Here is a 23,000-nt window from a genome sequence, read left to right on the forward strand (position 1 = left end):
CCCAGGAAGGCCCTTCAGGCGACCTCTCAGACAGAGGAGTTATTCTAGTGACCCTTGAAGGGTTCACACCCACGAATGAAAAGGCTTCCCCAGATCCCGTGTGATGGATGGGTGAGTGGGGTGGACAGGTAACGTGAGGAAGTATCATATTCCTAAATGATGAAATGGAGAACAGGGCCTTGAAAAAACAATGAAAGAGACTCCAAGATTAGTTTTTCTCCATTAGACCTGAAACCAAAGGAACTAGTACACATTGCAGCAAGAGAGAGTTCAGTTAGACCCAAAGAAGACCCCTCACCCCCTCACTCCTCAGATAGGAGAAGTCTGTCTTGGGTCATGGAGGATGGGACTGGGCTTCAGGCCATTGGACCTGGATCCTCTCTGAGGCCCCTCGCTGACTAGGGGTCTGCACTGTCCTCCCTAGGCCTGCAGCCCCCTCTGGTCTCACGAGTGTGGGAGCTCCTACTACACCACAGGGATGTGTTCAAGAGTCAACTCCAACTTCAGGTTCTCCAAGACCGTGGCCCCAGCTCTCCAAAGTAAGTGGTTTCAAATCTGCAACCTCAAGCTGAGCAGTGGATGGTCCAGAGAGACTTGGGCCCTGAGCACCACAACCTGTGGCTAGAAAGCAGTATTTGGACTCTAGCCCTGCCCCACCCCAGCTCTCCAAATGACCTGGAATGTATCACTCCACCTCTCTGGGCCTCTGTGGGAGTCATAATCCTGGCCTCCCTCTCCCAAGTGTGATAGTGAGGAGCAAATGAGCTAAGGTTTCAAAGACAGTCCCGGCCTCAAGGGAGGCTCACTGTAGAAACCCTGGTTATATAGCAGGTTACCTGGTGAGCACATGCAGCAGACAAGCTGTGCACTGCACAATTCTGGGGGAATTGTTCGCTTAGACTACCATGTGAATGGCGCCCCCTGATGTTGCACAATGCAGCAGCCCTGTAGATGAAGGAACAGGGGGAACAGAAATCTCCTTGGTAATAGTTCCACCAAACTAGTGCTCCTGGACAGCAGGGAGTTCTGTCCAGCTCGTCCAGAGCCTCATGGAACGTAAAACCTCTTGTTCACTGCCCACCCGCCAAGAAAATCTGGGGAATTACTGCTCAGACCCTGCCTCCCACAAGCCCAGACTTCTTGGCTCTGAGCCTCACTGTTTCCTCTGCACTAAATACCATCACCCAAGCGGCTGCTGCCTGTTTTATGGAGGGTTTGGGAATTAGCACCTCTGGCTTGCCGGCAGCTGCCCTCCAGACAACAGGGCCCAGTCAGTGGGGCCTGGGGAAGGGAGTAGGAGGAAGCATCAATCCAGTAGGGGCAGAAAGGTGGTCCTCCTGAGGGACAAGGAGATGTGGATTCTATTCACACAAAATGACAGAGGAAATGGCAGAGCCACAGCACAGGAGGAGGCCTGAGGTCAGGATACGTGAGGGGTCCACTGGGAAATGTCACCACCTCTAGAGCTAGTCCCTCCAGGCCAAGATGTGACCATCCTACGGTCCCTGAACCTCATGTGGTGGAGGCCTCCTCACCTGGCTGACCAGCAGCTTTGCTCTGAAGCTTATCAAATGCAGATTCCAGGGCACCCCCACGTAGGTCCTAATTCAGTAGGAGTATGTGCATGTGTGTGTGCATGCGTGCATGTGAGTGTGTGTGTTTTTAAGCTCCCCAAAGGAGTGTTCAGTCATGTTTAGGAACCATAGCCCTCAAGCCAGTTTGTTCCCAAGGTGTCTTAAAAAGAAAAATTTGAAATTGTAATAAAGAAATCAGCAATAATAAATACATTCTAATGATAAAGCTGGCTTAAAAATAAAAATAAAAATAACCTGTTAAAAGATTATGAACTCCTCCAAATCAAGGCATTTCTGTCTTGGTCACCCCCACTGCCGCCTGCACCATGCAGAGCTCCAGCACATAGCAGGCGCTCAGTCCACGTGTGTAGAGCCAAACTAAACCAGAATTGTATGAGGCTCTGCCAGGCCAGAAGTGTCAGGTCATCACATGCCGTACACAGTATGCAGATGGGACAAGAAGTAGCGGAGCATTCAAGTTGCCCAAATGCTTCTAAATGCTCTGCTAAACACAAAGCCTGCAACAGGCGTCCCAACCCAAAGCCACCCCCACCTTCCTCTGTCTGCTCAGCACTGACTTCGACATAGTGCCTCTTCGAAATGCAAGAATTACTGGAACAGTTAACACACAAAAGGTTCATGCAGCATTGTTATAAAGTGGATTTTATAACAGTATAAAAACTCACCAATAAAAATGAGCAGATGCCCAGACGCAGAGTGTATGCAATATTTCAAAGTAACTCCAACAGCTGACAAACAGAAATAAATTACTTAGATTTTAAAAGAGGAGGGGCTTTTTTTACGTTTGTTATGGCCAATGTTTTGTTAATTTTCTTTGATGATTTTCATCATTCCTTTTAATTTAGTTTTTTTGTTTATTTGTTTGTTTTGTTTTGTTTTTGAGGCAGAGTCTCACTCTGTCACCCAGGCTGGAGTGTAGTGGCCCGATCTTGACTCACTGCAACCTCTGCCTCCTAGGTTCAAGCAATTCTCATGTTTCAGACTCCTGAGTAGCTGGGATTACAGGTGTGCATCTTGACTCCTGGCTACTTTTTGTGTTGTTAGTAGAGAAGGGGTTTTGCCATGCTGGCCAGGCTGGTCTCGAACTCCTGACCTCAGGTGATCTACCCTCTTCGGACTCCCAAAGTGCTAGGATTACAGGTGTGAGCCACCACTCCCAGCCTAATTTAGTATTGATATTACAAGAGCATGAAGCAACCTTTATATTCAGAGGCAGAGATAATGGCATGAGAGCTTGAACTGATGATATCAGTACCATATTAACTCAGTGGTTTCCTTAAAAAAAAAAAAAAAAGTGAAACCATGATCAGCTCAGATTTACTGAGCATTTGCTTTGTGCTTGGCCCTTTAGAAGCATCTTCTCATGAATTTTTCTAGGCAACTCTTTACTATCATTGTGCCTGTTTTACAGAAGAGAAAACTGAGGCTGAGCGGTTTCATGACTGGCCCTAGGTCACACAGCTAAGGAGTGCCAAAGCCAGGAGTCAGTGTGATGCCACATCCCACATTTCTAGCCATGACATCATATTTCCCTCCTAAAAGAAGAAATCCATTCATTAGGGCTGTGAGTGGTAAATGCCGCCTGCTCATCACAGCAAAACAAACGATAACAAGGTACTGATTTGAGCAGTGCTGGCTGCCTCGGAAGCATTGGCCAATTGGTAGTGGTCAGTCCCTGATTAGGAATAGAAGTGATCAGGCGTAATTTAAGCTTTGTTCAAACAGCCAGCAGAGTGGTGGGACATAGCCAGGACTTACTGGGCTCATTCACGTTGCCCAGATAAATGTCCAGCCCAGGGACAGCTTCCCAGCCCAGGGAATCACACACATGGAGCAGAGTCATTCATTTGTCCTTTGAACAATCGTCCAGAGTATCAGAGACTCGCAGACACTGCTCCTTGGGTAGCCATAACCGTGTCCCCACTTCCCAGGGTGCCAGACCTACATGGACATCGTCATTGTCCTGGATGGCTCCAACAGCATCTACCCCTGGGTGGAGGTTCAGCACTTCCTCATCAACATCCTGAAGAAGTTTTACATCGGCCCAGGGCAGATCCAGGTGAGCATCTCTTGGGCCCTCTTCTCAACAGGGCCACCCAAACCGATGGCAGGTGCTGCCTTAGGTCTAGGCGAGATCTGTGTGTGCACAAAGGAGGTGTAGGTAAGAGGACAGAGGTAGTAGGGCCAGCCGGCACCAGGGCGCTGCAGCTCAGGACACTCTTCTCCAGTGTAGCACATCAAATGATAGTTTGGGGGAGGGCTCATTCACGGGTCAGACACAACACACCACCTATGAAGACTTAGACAAGCTAAAAAGTGAGAAGGAAGGTGGGAATGGTTGAGTGGATGCTAGAGCCCTGTTGAGTGAGGCACAGGGGAGAATTAGACATATAGATCGTGGAGGGAAGATGGCAGGAGAGGAGGTAAGGGCTGCTAGGCTCATATATCTGAAATGCTGCCTGGCTAAAGCAGAGGTAGATTCATTCCCTTTTATTCTGCCTGAGTGAGGACTAATGACTAGAAGTTATTAGATGGCAGATTTCAAGTCAATCTAAGAAATTATCTGTAACAATTAGGGTTGTTCAAAAGGGACTGGACTTTCTCATGAAGTAATGAGTTACCCACCACCAGAAGATCATCCTTTAGGGTATCATGGGTGAAAATCCAGCATTAGAAGGGCACGTGTGCCAAATAAACTCTGTGGGCTCATCCAATAGGAACGTTTCATCGTTCTATTCCTACCATAGGTCTTGAAGCTTTTTGTTTATTTTGAAGCTATTGATATTGTCATTATTTTATCATCCACGGGGACAAAAGAACCTCTTCTCTAACAAGTTTTAAGGAACCTCAGTTTTGGAGTTTGGTAAACACTGTGACCTTCCACCCACACTGTTCGTAATATTTTGTACTTAGATTCTCTGCTCCGCTTTTGTTTTCCTAAGAAAGAAGCATAATTGTTGGGCCTTTCTTTCAATCACAAAGTCTCCATTCTCTATATGCACCCCTTCTTGTGCCATCAAGCTGTCCATTCATTCCCAGAACTTTGCAGAACCTACTTCCCTTTGGCTGTGGTTACTTTCTTGCAAAGGTCCTCAGCCCTCCTGCCTCCTGAATTATCACACAGAAACTCCCCGGGATCCTCACTCTCAAATTCTAAGTTTCAGGGGATCAAAATGTTCTGTTGCCCTCTCCTCTACCTTGCAGGTTGGAGTTGTGCAGTATGGAGAAGATGTGGTGCATGAGTTTCACCTCAATGACTACAGGTCTGTAAAAGATGTGGTGGAAGCTGCCAGCCACATTGAGCAGAGAGGAGGAACAGAGACCCGGACAGCATTTGGCATCGAATTTGCACGGTAAAAAAAAAAGTAGAAGAATTATAGTTATCTATTGCCATGTAACACACTACCACAAAATTTAGTACCTTGAGACAATAATTTCTTAATTCCTCAAAATTCTGGGGTTTGGCTGGGCTCAGCTGGTTGGTTTTCTCTTGGGTCCTCTCAGGTGGTTGCAGTCTGGTGTCACCTGGATCTGTTGTCATCTGAAGGTTCTCACGTGACTGGCAGTTGTTGCTGGCTATTGGCTGAGAGCTCAGCTGGGACTGGTAACCTGAGCACCCACATGTGGCCATGTGGCTTGGTTTCCTTGTGGCATGGCAACTGGAGTTTTAGAGAGAGCATCCCAAGAGTGAGCTTTCCAAGAGACCCAGGCAGGACCTGGGAGACTGCCTGTAACTTGGTCTCGAAGTCCCAGAATATGACTTCTGCCACATCCTATTAGTTGGGCAAGTGACTGAGCCTAGCCCAGATTCAAGGGGAAGGGAATTTGGTTCTGTCTTGATGGATGAATAGTGAGGTCATTTTGCAAAAGAGCATTTAGGATGGGTGATATTGTTGCAGCCAACTTTGAAAAATAGCTTCTGCCACAGACACTCTATAAGAAGTAGGTTCTGTGAGGGTGGGGTCTTCTTATGGAGAGTTAGTCATCAATGGAGTAGAAAGAACGCAGTCAAATCTGACACCTGAGACTGTAGAGTAGTGAGGCTGATTCCTTAAAAATCACACCAGAACTTGGCCAGGCGTGTGGCTCACACCTGTAATCCTAGCACTTTGGGAGGCCGGGGCGGGCAGATTGCCTGAGCTCAGGAATTTGAGAGCAGCCTGGGCAACATGGTAAAACCCCATCTCTACTAAAATACACACAAAAAAATTAGCCAGGCATGGTGGCATGCATCTGTAGTCCAGCTACTTGGGAAGCTGAGGCAGGAGAATTGCTTAAACCCAGGAGGCGGAGGTTGCAGTGAACCAAGATGGTGCCACTGCACTCCAGCCTGGTGACAGAGCGAGACTCTGCCTCAAAAAAATAAAAAATAAAATAAAATAAAATCACACCAGAACTCACTCATCCAGATAAATGTTATCCCTAGATGTTGTCCGTGCGAAGTCTGCATGCTTATTCCAGTAATGTTGTTGCTCAAAACATGGTGGTCATCCCCCCACTGAAATTAGCCAATTTTAAAGGCAATGCCACAGATCTCTTGAGCCAAGACCTAAACTCATAAGATGACTGTGTCAAAGGCATTTAAATTTTAAATATCTAAATGTTACACCTATAAATACGAGTTCTGCTACATTTGTTGAGACCACAGACCTGTTACCTTATGATCCCACCTTATGTAGGGTTAGCTGATGTGTTTTTCAAAAATCCACAATGTAAGAGCTATTGAGGCCAGGTGCAGTGGCTCAGAGCTGTAATCCCAGCAGTTTGGGAGGCTGAGGTGGGAGGATTACTTGAGCCCATAAGTTTGAGACCAGCCTAGGCAAAACCATGAGACCTCGTCTCTACTAAAAAAATACAAAAATTAGCCAGGCATGGTGGTGCATGCTTGTAGTCCTAACTATTCAGGAGGCTGAAGTGGGAGAATCACTTGAGCCCAGGAAGCAAAGGCTACAGTGAGCCAAGATCACACCACTGCACTCCACCTAGGCAACAGAGCCAGACCCTATCTCAAAAAAAAAAAAGAAAGAAAAGAAAAAAAGAACTATTCAGTAGTATCGTGATTTCATGTGCTCAAAAGATTAAGATTTTTCCAACCTCATAACTCTTTACAATTAAGTCATTGCTAAACTAGCGTGTTTCTGTTTGCTGATAAAACTCACTCAAGCTTTTCCTAAAGGAGCATTTCTCCATGTGAAGGTGGCTCTCTTATTCATCCTCACAAGGAATGGTCCATTTTTCTGCTTTTGTTTTGCCTTCTTCGGGGTGAGACCTGAGACTCCAGCAGGCCCTTGTGAAATGACTGGGCCAAGGAAGGCAGCCCATAACCACCAGCACTCACTTTCTCAGTGTGAAGCTAACTGACTCATACAGGAATAAAACCCACTATTTGGACCTGACTTTACAACTCACCAACCTCAGGTCAATTATTTGTGTGTGACTCACCAGGTAGTTTGAACCATCCCTGACTCATGAGCACTGCTGAGGTTGCAATCTTCACCTCAAATGAAGGTCGAAATTCTGATCTTCCCAACTTGCCAAATTCAAGTCCCAAACTACAGCTGGTGCCTTTTAAGGTGAAAGGTTTTCTGTCCTCACTCAGTTTATTCTTAATGCATTTCTTTTTCCTACACTCCTTTCGAAAGGGCAAAGATTCAGGCCATGAACATGAGGGCTTATAAAGATATCGATAACCTGTGGGTCCTGGCTGTGGCAGCTCACAGTCTGATGGGAGGGCTGTGACAAGTGTTCACCCTAACCCTGACTCAGTGAGGATGAGAGAGGGAGAGGCCCCCATGGAGGGGCCAAGGAGAACTGCCAGGAGGAGGTGGCACTGCACCTGTCCTGGGAAGACCCTGGGATTCCAACAAAAACAGGTGAACAGAAGATGTGCCACACAAGACATTCCACCCTGATGCCAGCAGAGGAGAGGGAAAGTCAAGGAACATTTGCATTCAGAGATGCACTCCTCTTGACCCACAGCAAGGGGTTCATGTTGGTGGGAAGTGAGCCATGTAAAGATGGTGAGAGTGATGATGTTGTAGTTAAAACCAGCATGGGTGGCCATAGCAGGTTCTTGAGTAGTAGAGTGTAAACACCAGATATACACGTTAAGAAAACGAGCCTGGCAGTTATGTACAGCAGGGAAGTGGAGAGGGCCCCTGAACAACGTGGTGTGATTCTACCTTTGGCCACATAACACTTTATTGAGCATCTACTATGTGCCTCTCACTATTTTAGGCACCAGGGCTAGATCAGTGAACAACATAGGTACAAATACTGTGCCCTCGTGAGCCGACATTCTAGAGAGAGAGGCAGACCATAAACAAATAAATAAATAACATAGCATAGTAGAAGGAGATGAAAGTTATGGGGAGAATGAAGTGTGGTAGGGGGAGTGGAGCAGTTGCAGAGGGCAGGTACAGAATCAGCATGAACAGGGCGGTGAGGAAAGGCTTCCCTGACAGATGACCTTTGACTGGAGATTTGAAAGGAGTTGAGGGAGTTGTTGGCAAGCAGATGGCTGGGAGGGAACAGCTCAAAGGTTTGGTGTGCCTGAGGACTGCAGACCATCGAAGAGTCCAGTGTAGGTGGGGGTGAGTAAGCAGGACCAGAGGCTAAGAGAGGAAATGGGCCAGATTTCAGAGGGCTTAGGGAGCCGTTGTCAGAACCTGGGCTTTCCCCGAGAGAAAGAGGAACCTGTGCAGGTTTTGAGCAGAAACAAGTTATGACGTGGCCTCAATCTCCATGGGCCACTCTGATTTCTAGGCCCATGGAGCCTGTTGTTAGTATACAGCTCTCACTGCTCTCAAGGAATGTATAATCTAATTTACAAACGAACAAATCCAAGTCCCTTTCCCAGTGCAAAATCACAATTTAAAATCTGATGATTCATGCTGATATTCACACGATTACAGATTCATATGACATTCACACTATTCCACTCCATGGAAATATGATCCTGACATTTTTCTTGGCTCCATATATAATAAAACATGTTTTGCTCCTGCCATGCTTTTTTGCAGGGCGTTTTATTCCTGGGCCTGGCCCTTCCATGCAGTCACAGAAGCATCTAGAATCTCCCTGGAAAGAATAGCAGAGTTCTCCTGCTACTGGGTTGAGCTTGAGCTCAAAATCTGCTCTCGTCATGTGGCACATGCTTCTGCAGGCTTCAGTCCACAGCACATACTAAAATTAGTGGGTTTTTTAAGGCAACATATCCAGCATATTGGAGCACTGCTAAGAGAATGGCGGATGTTTTTTCTCTTTGCTGGTAGTTTGAAGATGTTCTAAACTAATTTATTTCAGCTTTTGCAAATTCCTCAACTCCTAAATCATATGCATCCGTTCCTCAGTGTGCTACGTAGGAAGAGATACCTGCGATACCAAAGCCATGTGGCTCTTTAACCTGTCACTACAGAGCTTAAATCTGTGGCCTGTCCTGCCTTGCTGTGGGTCAGACTCATGAGGAATAACCTCAGAGTCTAAGAGTTTAACATTTATTTTTAGATCCTTATTGGCAAATTATAACTTCTGGGCCAGACTCCTCAGTGAGACCATGTCTATACCCCTCAGAACCTCATGGTCTAAAGGAAGGCAGGCCACAGGGACACTAAAAGCCAATGGTGATTTGGGAGCCAGTTTTTCACACTTCGTAGCCCGATGGCCCGCCACAAGAGCCTGTCTGCCAGGTTGACGGTCGAGGTGCCAGCCCTGCTGTCCCCTGGGCTGGATTGCCTGATAGGTGGGCTGAGCTCATGCTCCAGATACTGAAAACAAAATAAAAAGTGAGAAAGAGAAATATTTGTCATGGATTTGATATTTAATGTTTCCCAAAATAGAATCAAAGCAATCCTTGTGAGGAAGCCAGAGCTCTGTCAGGCCTCATCGCACGTATTTTATGGGTCAGTGTTGTCTGGATGCCGAGTCACCCTGGCACATCCTGTTTTCAGTACGAAGGAAAGTGAGTCTCAGCTCTGGATGCTCACCAGAACGTTATAAAATACTGGTGCCAGCCCGGCACGGTGGCTCACAGCTGTAATCCCAGCACTTTGGGAGGCAGAGGCAGGCGGATCACTTGAGGCCAGGAGTTCGAGACCAGACTGGCCAACATGGCAAAACCCCATCTCTATTAAAAATACAAAAATTAGCCAAGCGTGGTGGCACAGGCCTCTAATCCCAGCTACTTAGGAGACTGAGGCACGAGAATCGCTTGAACCTGGGAGGAAGAGGTTGCAGTGAGCTGAGATTGTGCCACTGCACTCTAGCCTGGGCAACAGAGGGAGACTCTGTCTCAATTAAAAATAAATAAACAAATTAAAATACTAATATCCAGGCCACCATCCCAGAGATTCCAATTTCAGGGGTCTGGCTGAGGCCGGGGCATCAACAGTTTTTGTTTGTTTGTCTGTTTGTTTGTTTGTTTTGAGACAGAGTCTTACTGTCACCCAGGCTGGAGTGCAGTAGCGTGATCTCGGCTCACTGCAACCTCCGCCTCCCAGGTTCAAGCAATTTTAATCCTCAGCCTCCCGAGTAGTTGGGATTACAGGCGCATGCCAACACACCCGGCTAAGTTTTATATTTCTAGTAGAGGCAGGGTTTTGCCATGTTAGTCAGGCTAGTCTCGAACTCCCGACCTCAGATCATCCGCTCACCTTGGGCTCCCAAAGTGCTAGGATTACAGGCGTGAGCAACCACACCTGGCCAACAGGTTTTAAAGGCTCGCTCCACAAGATGCCAGTGAGCAGCTGGGAGTTGTGAACCACTGACTTAATGCCTCTAAAGGTTGTCACCTGCCCTGAACTCCCCTCCCAGGTCCACCTCATCCCTTTGGCCTGCCCAAAACAGCAAGGTCAGGACTCCAAAGGAGCTTTTCAACATTTCATTTAAAGACAACAGATCTAAGAACCTTCTGAGCAGCTGGTGAAAGAGTAGCTGTGGCCATCTCAATCCAGCTACTTTTTTGGTTCGAGGTCCTGGCACCTGTTGGGTTGCCCAAGGGGCACTTAGTCCTGGTTTCTGTGGCCGCCCCTCTGCAGGAGCATCAGGGGCTGCCCCAATCCCACTTCTTTCTCATGACCCTGCCCCTGCGCTTGGCTTCCAGCTCAGAGGCTTTCCAGAAGGGCGGAAGGAAAGGGGCCAAGAAAGTGATGATTGTCATCACAGATGGAGAGTCCCATGACAGCCCAGACCTGGAGAAGGTGATCCAGCAAAGCGAGAGAGACAACGTAACAAGATATGCGGTGGCCGTAAGTCCTGGCCCGCCCAAGGGCTGCTGATGGTCTCTTAGAGGCTTTGCCATCAAATCCCCGGGGACTTCAAGGGACTAGTTCCAGGCAGTATCACAAGTGTCCAGGCCCTCAAAAGAGCCTCCCATTTCATCTTCTAAACAACAAGTTGAGAATATTTCTGCACTGCTCTGGCCTATCCACAAAAGCCGTGGGTTTGGGTTGCCCCGCTATCCATTGCCAGGGAGGGTCTGGAACCTCAGAAAACTAGAACACACCTCCAAACCTCCCAGCTCCCAGACCCTAGCTTAGCACAAAGGCTTTATCTTGTCCCTAAAAGAAAGTCCATTCTGCACGCAAATGGCATCACAAGGAACTCTCATGGCTGCCGGCCCTGGCTCCAGCCCACCCTGGGGTCCCCAGGGTCTAGGCCGTGTGGTGTATGGGAAAGTCTGTGCTATGTTCTGGTTTGTGGTTCCTGCCCCTGTTCCCTGGCAGGTCCTGGGCTACTACAACCGCAGGGGCATCAATCCAGAAACTTTTCTAAATGAAATCAAATACATCGCCAGTGACCCCGATGACAAGCACTTCTTCAATGTCACTGATGAGGCTGCCTTGAAGGACATTGTCGATGCCCTGGGGGACAGAATCTTCAGCCTGGAAGGTGAGCAATGCATGCTAAGAGGGGATCCACTCTCTCCTGGGCTTATATCAGGTAAACTCCACAGAGCACAACCCAATCCCATAAAACGGAATGGCTTAGCAAAAGTCTTCTATAAAAATAAATGCCAGGCCAGGTGTGGTGACTCACGCCTGTAATCCCAGCACTTTGGGAGGACAAGGTGAGTGAATTGCCTCAGTTCAGGAGTTCAAGACCAGCTTGAGCAACAAGGCAAAACCTCATCTCTTCAAAAAAAATTTACAAAAATTAGCTAGGTGTGGTGGTGTGTGCCTGTAGTCCTAGCTACTTGGGAAGCAGAGGTGGGAGGATCACTTGAGCCTGGGAGGTTGAGGTTGCAGTGAGCTGAGATCATGCCACTGCACTCCAGCCTGGGCAACAGAGCCAGACCCTGTCCCCAAAAATAAAAAAGTCATAAATTCCAACAACTGAGTATTACTCCGTGCCGGACGTGAGGCTGTGCGTTTTATGAACAATGCTGAAACGTTACTTTGCTAATGCTGTCATTTTTACCGCTGGGAGAACTGAAACTCAAAGGAGTTCAGTGACCTGCCAAAGATCTCACAGCTTGGGACGGTGGTGGGCTTTGAACTAGGTTGCCGAATTTCGCAAAAATAAAATACGGTGGGTGTGGTAGGCTTAGGTTAAAACTTATTTGTTGCCTGAAATTCAGTTTTAATTGGGCATCCTATGTTGCATCAGGCAACTCTAGCTTGTACCTAGCAGAGTCTGACTCCATATCCTGAAACCCTTAATCCCTATATGCCAACTGCTTCCACTCCACCAAAAGCATTTTTTATTTTTGGCAGAGTCCTTCAGATTGCCTCTCTCCTCATGATTTAAGCTCCATTTTTGATTTGATTTGCACGAATTTCATTTCCACCATTGCTATAGTGGGCCCTTCCAATATCGGGCTTTGGGCATATGGGAGGATTATAAAAAGAAATAGAAGGCCATGTAAAGCCTGAGAAGTCTGCAGTGCATTGGAAATGACAAGCCACAGACACATGAAAAGAGACTAAAATGGCCCTCGTAAACAAGGGCAGATGAATATAAAGTATGGACGTGAGCTTTGACACCCACTCCAGAACTCAAATATCCAAATCTGTGTATTTCTCCTCAAAATGGTCACCTTGGATGATGAGAACATTGGTTCCAATGATGTGTTCAGGGAGCCCCTCCGTGGGGAGAGGCTTTCAGCACTCATGGGATTTCTTACGCAAATCTGCAGTGGCGACAGACCTCCCTCTGAGGGTGGATTTGATGTTTGAGGTCCATCCAAAGGCATCTGGAACCAAAGCTAGTGAATAAAAGGAATGAACAAAGTGGGAAATTCCATTTCTTGCCAAAAACGTACACTATTTCTGTGCACTTTTGCTTGCTTTCCCCCCAATTTTAGCAGTCTTACAGTATGCATGCCCTGTAATATAATTTGCCCCGAGCCCTTTTCAGAAGTAATTAGGCTACCAGTAACAACCCACACGGGCACCTGGAAGGTGTGTAGTGCTCCCCACCGCACAGAGTGCTGGGGAGGGCTGAGGAGGCTGGCACCCTACTGGCCTCAGCTTCAGAGCCCCCCTTGAAAGAGAGCCCCACCTCCTAATGATGCCCCAAGGAAGCAGGAGCTGTGGGTTGAGCGGCAGCTCTGTCTGGAGCTAAGTGATTGGGCATGGAGCTGACATCTCTCTGTCATTCTGTTGTAGGCACCAACAAGAACGAGACCTCCTTTGGGCTGGAGATGTCACAGACAGGCTTTTCCTCGCACGTGGTGGAGGTATGCGGTGGAGGTCCCCGCAGAGAGCCTCGCCTCTGTCTCTCAGGGCATGCACTTTCCCTTTCTAGCTCTCTAGATCTGCCATCCACCTTCACAGATGGGCTGGCTCCTCCCGCTTTCTCTCTTTCTTAGGGTCTCTCGGCCTCCCATCTTCTGTGGGCTGGAAGAGGGGAATCGAGGTCTTCCACCTATTTATATCGTCTTAAGCCCTCTTTAGAAGTGAATGGACTACAGTTAATAATCCCATAATTTCACCTGTGAGGTGCGGGGTGCACCTTCCCATTCAGTCCAGAGAGCCTTGTGCAAAATCTAGGGCAGGTGGCAAAGCCAATGGCACGTGCCTCGGATAGTTCCAGTGCCCGAGGAGGCCTGCACACGCCAGGGCGTGTCCCCATGTCAGTGTTGGGAGGGTATCCAGATGTTCCAGCTGTGCTCTGGCAGGTGACTCACAGGCACCCCCACTGTGCGGGTGCTGCGTCAGATTGCAGAGGTCCTGCGGGAGGGCTGGCCCACAGAGAGAGGGGTGTGGTGTCACAAGCAACATGTGACAGCTGGGGCTCTGCATCACTCCCCCCTCTGTGTGCTTGTGTGCTTCACCTGGTGCTGCTTCATTAGAAGGGGCTGGAGCCTCCCAGGATTGCAAGGGGTACAGAAGAATCCATGTCTGTGAATATGCTTAATGTACTGTAGAGTCCTGCCCAGGATTGCCACGTGGGAAAACATACCAACTACGTCTGTCAGTATCGATACGTGCTCCCGTGGCTGTGCTTTGCACAGCCAGGTGCATGTGTGTGCATGTGCGTGTGTGCGTGTGTGTGTTCTGCCTGGGCTGGCACCGTGAGAGTGTACTTATTCCTCCTAATTTACCAGAGAAGGCCCGTTAGTGCATCCTAGTTATATGTCACTGTCATCCTCCCGTTCCCCTCTCCTAACTCCTCTGCGAGGCGGATAGGGCAGGACTCCTTGTTCCTAGTTTACACATAAAGAATTGGAGGCATGAGAAGGTTAAGTGACCTGCTGGAGTAAAATTTGTGAGAAAAATATTAGTCTCATGCTCTTTCCTCTAGACCAAGCAGCTGTTTCGTGAGAGGGAATCTCCGGGAGTCTGAGTCAGAACTTCCAAACTGGAGGGGAGGGGGACACATGCCTGACATGCAGCCGGCAGATGGACGGACATGCCACTCACACTCAGACTTTTCTGAGCTGCATCTGGACAGTTTCATGCCCACTGTCTTGAGTAACAGCAAGATGTAAATGTAGCTGCCCTGTCCTAATAACAGCCCTGTTACATGTGCACAGCGGTTTAAACTTTCCCAGGAAATTCCTGCACCTCATTTCATGCCAGAACAGCCCTACAAGGATGGCAGGTGATGATAGTTATCCTGTTTTAGGTGGTTGGATCAGCCACTCTTTTCAGTGCCTTCTCTGTGCTGGGTCCTGAGCCTGATGCCAGGAGAATCCGAGGCGGGAGTCCTGCCCTCAAGGTGCTCAGAGTCCCAGGGTAAAGAGCCCAGCACAGAGAGGTGAGAGCATCCGTTCACATGGGGGCCAGCAGAGTCACGTGCTCTGGCAGGACCAGTCCTGGTCTCCAGACTCTGAGGTCAGAGCTGATTAGAGAATGCAACAAGGAAATGCAATTTAATTAAATCTAACAAGCATTTGTTAAATGCCACTAAAGTGCCAAAAGGACCCAGAAATGATTCTTGCCACCAGGAGTCAACTTGCAAACAATCCTGAATGGCATTTCTTAGCTTTGAGAGTAGGATGAAAGAAACTATAGATGCCTCCTAGGTAAAAGTGTACAACACCTGAAGGCCCCCCATCCGAAGATCCCCTGTGAAGACCCCCTGCTCAATGCGGGGAATGGGGGAGACATGGTCATGCCTAATGTTAACCAAAGCAATGTGATCAGGGTAGTACAGAAGGAAGGGCCTCTGCTCAAAGAAGGGATGGTCAGGGAAAGATCCGGGAGGGCTTGGCACTTGAGCAGCCCCTAAAGGACACAGGTTTCAGCAGTCCAGGGTAGCAGTAAGCAGGAGAATAGAGAGCATTGTGGACACACACTGTGTGACATTCTGGCACAGCTCAGAGGTCAGCCCTGGTGTTGGGGACAGAAGAGAAAATGAATGTCCCAATGTTTCCTTTGTCCATTCTACAGACATTTTTTTAGTATCTTCATGTGTGTCAGGCTCTGTACCAGGTACATTAAAGAAACATTTTAGCTGACAGCCATTCATAGCCTAGCTGGGGAGAAAAACTCTTAAATAATAAGTTCACTGTCCTGCTTCTAAAATCATGATCTGTGTATGTCTAGGAATCGCGGAATCTAAAAAGAAGAGGACATTAAGATGGGCTTCAGGGACTCAGGGAAGCCTGAGCGGAGCCTTGAAAGGGGCCCAAGCAATTCAGTGTTGAGCAAGGTGATCCTTGCAGGATCAACAGGTTCCCTAGCTTCCAGAGTGGGGAGACCCAGGAGCTCACAGCCCCAGCACGTGACTTCGGTCAAGTCAGGGTCATGACTGTCATGTGCAAGCCCGTGCACACATGCTCAACTTCTCTGTTCCCCAGGCAGAGGGGCCCAGCTTGTCTCTCCCATATACCCTAGTTCTTCCATCACCCCTGACATTTTCATCTAATTGGACTTTAAAAGAGACGACGATCACATTTGAATCTGAGACTCTTTAGTATTAAAAACGAAAGCAAAAAAACCTTTCAAATGCACAGGAATGGTGCAAGCATGATGGGCTGACTGGCACTGTGACTGGCCACTGGGTGGCTATTTTAGAGCACAGAGGTCTTTCAGTGCCAGGCCGCTGATGCCACCATGATTGGCCACAGCCATCCTGTCCCCGGGAGTCCAGCTCCTCAGCTCTGAGGGTCAGTTAGGTCTCCCTGGGGATCAGGGAGCAATGTGTGTGTCCACAATGCTATTGGGTCCAGCCTTTCCACCTTGCCCTGAGTATGTCTGTCTCCCAGGCAAGCCCCCAGGCTTCCTCCCTGCCAGAAGTGCCACAGATGGTCTCAAACAGCTGCTGCCCAAAAAGATACCGAAGGAGCCTGAGGCTTCCCCGGGTCTATTTAGTTCTGGTAGAAGGAGAGATCGCTAGCAGAACGTTCTCAGATGGCAGAAGAAAGGCCTGGCTCCTCCTTTCTTGGTTTGCTGCTGTCTTCATGAGCAAGGAAATCAGTCTTTGAATTAGCAAAGGTAAAAGCAACAGGACAGAGAAAGGACCGGAGCCCAGGGTAGAGGGGAGACCCCAAGACATCACCTGACACCCACAGAGTCCAAGTCCCCAAAACATTACATTCCAGGCTGAAGGCAAAACGTCCGAGTCATTGGGAAAACCCGCGGAGCTGGAAACTCTAGTCTTGATTTACAGAAAGGGGAAAGAAAGTATTCCAAAAATTACCATCAGGAAGGCTAGCTGTGGATCCCTGGTCAACCTTTAGAACAGATTTTTAAGCTAACGCTTCCATTAGCATTTGGAAATGAACGCAAAAGTCACTAAGAGCCAGAGTGGCTTCCATTAGTGCTGGCTGTCTGCTGAGGTAGTGAACTACCTGTCAAGCTGGGTAATCAAGCAGGAGCTGCAGGAATCTGCCAGAAAGCTGGGAGAAGGGATTCACACCTCCAGAGGGGGACTAGACTCTAAGACTCTGTAATCCCACAGGACTTGAGGGGAAGATGCAGAGGGAGAGAGAGGACTACAAATAATTGATGCGCATGGGTGACGGTGTGCAGGGGACCCCTCCCACACAGGGCTCAGCTGGAGGGATTTCGCATCCGCCTTCCTACACTAGAATCCTAAATCTGCCCTAACTCCAAAAGTTTACAGAGGGAAGCAGTTTTATCAGGGTAGATCTTGTCTACACAAAAACCTTGGTGACTCACCCGAGATGGGAAGAGATCCTTTTTCTCTTGTACCTAAAGGAGAGGTCACTGACCCTGCACATGATGATCTAACAGGGCCAGAGCTCGGTTCTGTTTTGAAACAGATTCAGTCCAGCTGAGCCCTGTGTGGGAGGGGTCCTCTGCACACCGTCACTCATGTGCATCAGTTATTTGCAGTCCTCTTTCTCCTTCCACATCTTCCCCTCAAGGCCCATGGGATTACAGAGTCTTAGAGTCTAGTCCCCGTCTGGAGGTATAAACATTCCCAGTTGAGCTACCCCAGCCACCCTCCTGCCTCTTCAGCCTGTGCTCATCCCACAGGCCCTCCTGGGATTGAGATCTAGACAATGAAGGGTATTGGCTATTTGCTAAGGTTCTTAGTGGCTCAAGCTTTAGATGTGTAATCTTCCCTAAGGGTTTCGCATTTGAACTGGTTTTGCGTATCTGATTTAACAAAAAATGAGATAAACTGATGAATAATGGTGAATTGAGGGGTTGACCTGTGGAAGCTGTAAACCCCTCCTGTCCCCTCTAGACCTAAACAATAGACTCCTCCACCTGCCAGGCTGGGCAGGCCGTCAAGATGGTCTCCTGGCCCTCTCCCCAGCAGTCCAGGACACAGCGGCTGAGGTCCTCTGCCACGCTGCTCCCGATGGTTTGCAAATTGACTCCTGGTAGCAGGAATCATTTCTGGTTCATTCGGATCCTCCTAAGCCTGGCCCCACGTCCTCAGGCTGTGCCCTAGTGCCCACTCCTGGGCCTCTCTCCCAGGGCCTCTGACAGGCAGCAGCCAACTCTCTGATGAGGAATGAGCAGTCAGTGTACTGCGCCCTGGTCCCCACGGCCCCTTCTGCTCACCCTAGCTGCCGGATTCCAGCACCGCACTTGGTGAGGGCCCCTCCTCCACAGAAAGGCAGAGGGCCTGTTTCTGGGCCTTTCTTGCCCACAAGCCTCCTGGCCATTCATCCCTTCCTCGGGCCCACTTCAAGCTTGTTGAAACAAGCCTTCTAAGAGTCCAAGCAATTAGTGAAAGCATAATCCACCCTCCAAATGGTGTATGTGCCTTAGAAGGGGCTCTTGGGAACAGAGCCTCACCCCTCTACAGCCACTCTGACTCAGACTCTCGGGAGTTTGGGGAGGAGGACAGCCTCGGTGTCCTTTAGGGGGTCTCCCATCACACCAGCCCACAGCACCACCAGCAACTACCTCCACCTGGCTCCACAGTCTTACCTCCCAAAAGCCAAAAAGAGCTCAAAGGAAGAATTGCTGGCACCTAGTATCCTAATTCCATGACTGCTGGGCAAGAGGGAAGCACTGCCTGGCAGTGTGGGCTCAGAAAAATCATTTGCCCTCTCTGAGCTTGTCTCAGTAGATGTCTGAAGAATATTTGTGAAATCGAAGCAAGGCTTGGAACTAGAAGTGTTCATTTTGAGACATACTAATAAATCAAGTAAGATTTTCTTAAAAGCCTTTTCTAACCCCACTATGCACTCACCCCCTGTCTCAGTTGTTCACCTGCTCCTGGGACTGCCAAAGTAGCCAGTCCCTGACTCAATCAGAGCACTTCTCACACGCTACCGCAATGACAAACGTGACTGTGACACCTGATTCTTCGACTCCCGACCACCCAGGAGATGCTTACAGATGGATTCATGAACGAGAAAAGCTACCATATCCCAAGTACTCACTGGCTGCCAAGCACCCTGCTAAGAATTAAAAATGCTGATTCTCACAACAGAACTGTTTTACAGCTGAGGAACTCAAGGTTGAGAGAGAGAGACAGAGAGAGAGAGAGAGAGAACAGGGTCACACAGCTAGAAGCTCTGAGCTAGAAGTGGAACTCAGAGGCCTCTGACTCCAGAGCTCCTTCCTGCTCTCACCACCGGGCCAGGGATCCTCCACCTGTGCCCTAGTGACATCAGCCATAAGGGACCATCTTTTGCATTGTAGGATGGTTAGCAGCATCTCTAGCCTCCACCCACTAGACGCCAATAGCACCCCCACCACTACCCCCAGCTGTAACAACCAAATATCACCTAGGGCACAAAACTGCCCCCATTGAGCAGCACTGCCCTAGACCATGCTGCCTTCACTGCCGGGGCTGTGGTCCAACCCTGGCTTAGACACGGACTGACCAGAACACAGAGCTTTGAGAGATATGGTCACACGCCCTGGGAGCATGCAGCTCAGCTGGGAAGGCAAGACTGCCTCAGAGGCCAGGTCAGAGGGCAGCTGAGAGCTGAGCTGGCAGGGTCTGGTGGTGGGAGCTACACACACGGCAGGTGCTAGAGCTACAATGTCCTTTGGGAAGGCACGGTGTGGCCTCGGACCTTCTGACGGCTGCCAAGCCTGCGACCTCATGTCTGCACAGAACGCCAGGAAAATCAGCTTGTGGGGAAGGTCCCCTTGTGCAAGGCCACCCAGGCACACCTTGGTAATATCTGGTGGGAGCCCAGGTGGCCTCAGATGGGAAAGGAGGCTATAAAACAGGAAGCCCGTGCCAGGCCTGCAGAGCGGGGGACACGGTTCTTCCTGGGAATGCCCACTGTTCGTTCGCCAGCTGGGCCCACATGCCTGGCTTCCCCTATTAAGGATTTGGTCCCGCCGGGCGCGGTGGCTCAAGCCTGTAATCCCAGCACTTTGGGAGGCGGAGATGGGCGGATCACGAGGTCAGGAGATCGAGACCATCCTGGCTAACACGGTGAAACCCTGTCTCTACTAAAAATACAAAAAAACTAGCCGGGCGAGGTGGCGGCGCCTGTAGTCCCAGCTACTCGGGAGGCTGAGGCAGGAGAATGGCGTAAACCCGGGAGGTGGAGCTTGCAGTGAGCTGAGATCTGGCCACTGCACTCCAGCTCGGGCGACAGAGCCAGACTCCGTCTCAAAAAAAAAAAAAAAAAAAAGGATTTGGTCCCGTCTCTTCTTTTTCCCCACCCTTCTAGATTTTTCTAAACTCAAAATGTCTGGGCTTCCCCAGCTGGGAAGAGATTGTGACATACTGAGGCTTGCTTTGGTGGCCTTAACCTGATCGCTCCTCACAGTGTCCCCATCCTCAGAAGACTCCCCCTGGCTACAACAAATTCACGCTCAGGAAAGGGTCTCCCACTGCAGGCCCAAGACTGCAGCTGCTGCCAGGGTTAAAACGGGATGAGGTGGGAGACTGTAAGCAATCGCCTGGCCCAGTGTTGCCAAACCCAAAAGTCAGGACGGAATTCCCCAAGCTCCCACAAGGAGAGTCAGTGTGAGGGGTCTCCCTGGCTGAATCCCCGGCCACTGGGCCAAGCCAGCCCTTCTCAGTACATCCCAGAGGCTCCCTGTCATCTGCAGAGCCAGAAATTCATCTTCAAAGGCCTGTCCATGAAGCACAGAAGCCTGGTCGGCAGTTACAAACTTGGACTCAGCAGGCAGAGAGAGGGAGGAAAGGAAGGAAGAAAGTCAGACCCCAAATAGTGCGCTGCTCCCTCAGGAGGGTTCAGGTGGAAAATGGAAAGCAGGACCCACAGCAGGCTTTGGGGAAACAGATAGATGTTTTCTTCTCGGCCCTACTCACCTGTCTGGTCAAAGCCCCAGCCCTGCCTCTGACTTGCTGTGTGACCTTGGGCAAGTCCCTTCCCCCTCTGAACCTCAACGGCTCATTTGTCAAGTGCAGATACTGAACATCTGCCCTTCCCTTTCACAGGGCCTCTGGGCCCAAATGGGCAGCCGGGTGAGAAAGTATTCCACAAAGAATAGAGCACACCCCACGTGCAGGAATGTTGGCGGTGACTTTGTGGACAGCGAATATGTGAGTTCCTGGCTCACGTCCTGGCCCAGACAGACTGTCAGAGCCTCCTAGGCTGAGGCTCGAGCACAGAGTAGGAGGAAGAAGGCTAATTAGAAAGTGCAATGTGAAACATAACCAAGCACATTGACTCTCCCAAGACCAGCTTATTTATAGCTGTAAAAACATTCTGTCTGAACAGTCAGTTCTACCTCTGGAGGGTTAGGATATGTTAACTCTTTGATAAGATCAGCTTGACTCTGTAAAGTGGTGGGAATCTCAAGTTCACCCAGACAGCCAGGCTCAGGGAAGGCTCCATGGGAGACAGTGGTGACTTTACCAGCCTGTGTTTTGAAAGCCCAAAGCTGGGATCCAGACAGTCTGCCCCCACCCCTGTAATCACCAACGTAACCCAAAAGGCAGCCCTTCCCTGCTTCCACCACCTTCCTTGGGCCCCTCATTGTCCCTTGTCATTTTCCTTCCTCTTCCAAGTGCTGGCTGTTTGTCTGCCTGTACCCACTAGTTACGTGGCTTGCTGAAGCAGGGGATCGGGGGTACACAAGAGAGAGGGTGAGTGGACTCAGTCTTCAAGAAAGGGCTATGGGATCAGTAACCTGGAAACTTCCCCTCAAGGAGCCAGAGTTTCCTGTCTTCCTGTCCAAGCATTGCAGCTTCCCTTTGTCCTACAACTGGTGGGTAGAACAAGACCCTCCAAGCCCTGAGAAACAAGCCCAAGCACCAGTGCCTTGGGTGCTGGCTGTCATGAAGGTGGCCCTGGCTTATCTGCCCAGCCTCATGTCAAGGTGCTCCAGCTCCATTGAACAGCATTCAGTTCCTTAGGAACAAAGGCTCTGCACTCTCTCCAGCCTCAGGGCCTCTGCACAGGCTCTTCCTGGCCCTTTTCTCCAGTTCTTCTTTCTTTCTGGTCCTACCTATCTTTCAGGTGCACATAACAACAACCTTGAAGACTTTTCCTGACCCCCATCTCAATCTAGATTCAGCCTCACTGTGGTTTTTCTTGATTGCACTGATCACAGTTTGCAACTGTGTGTTTGTTTGAGTTTTTTTTTTCGTATCCTCAAGCTCTGTGGTGGGGAGCGGGGGGCGTGGCTGAGGGCGGGGGACAATATCCCTGGCACCAAACCAGTGCCTGGCACAAAGGGGACCTCAGTGAATGTTTGCTGAAGAAACCAAGGAGTAGGATTGACATGCAGGGAAGCAACTCAGACACGGCAAAGAAATACTGAAGAAGGGCAAATGCAGGAGGCCCTTTCCCTCTTTCAATAAATGTCAGAAGGAGTGGACAGTGGCGAGAGGGTCCCTAGAGGGTTTTGAAGCCCAAGGAGGGATGGAGGTTTGGTCCTGGATTTACAGTTTGTTTCTAGAACATTCCTTTTTCCCTAAGTGCCTGTCCTTGGGATCAGTTTGACCCATTTTGTCCTAAGGATGGAAAGGGGCAAAAAAGTCTCCTTGGCTCATTCAAAAGCCAAGAGTCCCAGCCAGAAGTTAGGTTGCTAAATAATGTACCCAGGAGAAGGTGCCTGAGGTGGCTGGCAGGGGCGTCACTGGTCACAGGACCTGATGTGGCTCCTGGCAACAGGCCCATGAGGACAGGTGCTGATGTGTGTCCCATCCCCAATGCCAGGATGGGGTTCTGCTGGGAGCTGTTGGTGCCTATGACTGGAACGGAGCTGTGCTAAAGGAGACGAGTGCCGGCAAGGTCATTCCTCTCCGTGAGTCCTACCTGAAAGAGTTCCCCGAGGAGCTCAAGAACCATGGCGCATACCTGGGTAAGAGCCCAGAGTGAGGGGAGGCCGGCGGGTGGTGGGCCGGGAGGGCACCCAGGGGCTGCAGAACCCCTAGCCCACACACGAGAGAGGGGCCTGCTGTGTATATTCTGGGCTAATTCAAGCACCCAATTCTGAAGAGCATCCCTGGGGGCATATCCTCTCCACGCTGGTAACCACCACGCCAAGCACCCTGCCCAGCGTATAACAGGCGCTCCATCAATAGGTAGAATAAAGGACAAGCAGTTCCCCGCTCCCTTCAGTGTGTTTCATTTGGTGTTCCTAGACT

General features: G+C 49.6%; 1 protein-coding gene across 1 annotated transcript in view; it reads left to right on the forward strand.

Moving 5' to 3' along the window:
- The window catches only part of ITGA11 (integrin subunit alpha 11), a 133,908-nt gene that overhangs the window by 73,419 nt on the left and 37,489 nt on the right, over positions 1-23,000 (forward strand). The window contains exons 5-11 of the mRNA XM_003901113.5: positions 425-539; positions 3,527-3,654; positions 4,800-4,948; positions 10,696-10,840; positions 11,318-11,483; positions 13,202-13,272; positions 22,570-22,714. Of these exons, the coding sequence (XP_003901162.3) occupies positions 425-539; positions 3,527-3,654; positions 4,800-4,948; positions 10,696-10,840; positions 11,318-11,483; positions 13,202-13,272; positions 22,570-22,714 (919 nt within the window). The remainder of the gene's footprint in view (positions 1-424; positions 540-3,526; positions 3,655-4,799; positions 4,949-10,695; positions 10,841-11,317; positions 11,484-13,201; positions 13,273-22,569; positions 22,715-23,000) is intronic.

Source organism: Papio anubis, chromosome 7 (assembly GCF_008728515.1).
Source record: "Papio anubis isolate 15944 chromosome 7, Panubis1.0, whole genome shotgun sequence".
In the NCBI taxonomy this organism is placed as follows: Eukaryota; Metazoa; Chordata; class Mammalia; order Primates; family Cercopithecidae; genus Papio; species Papio anubis.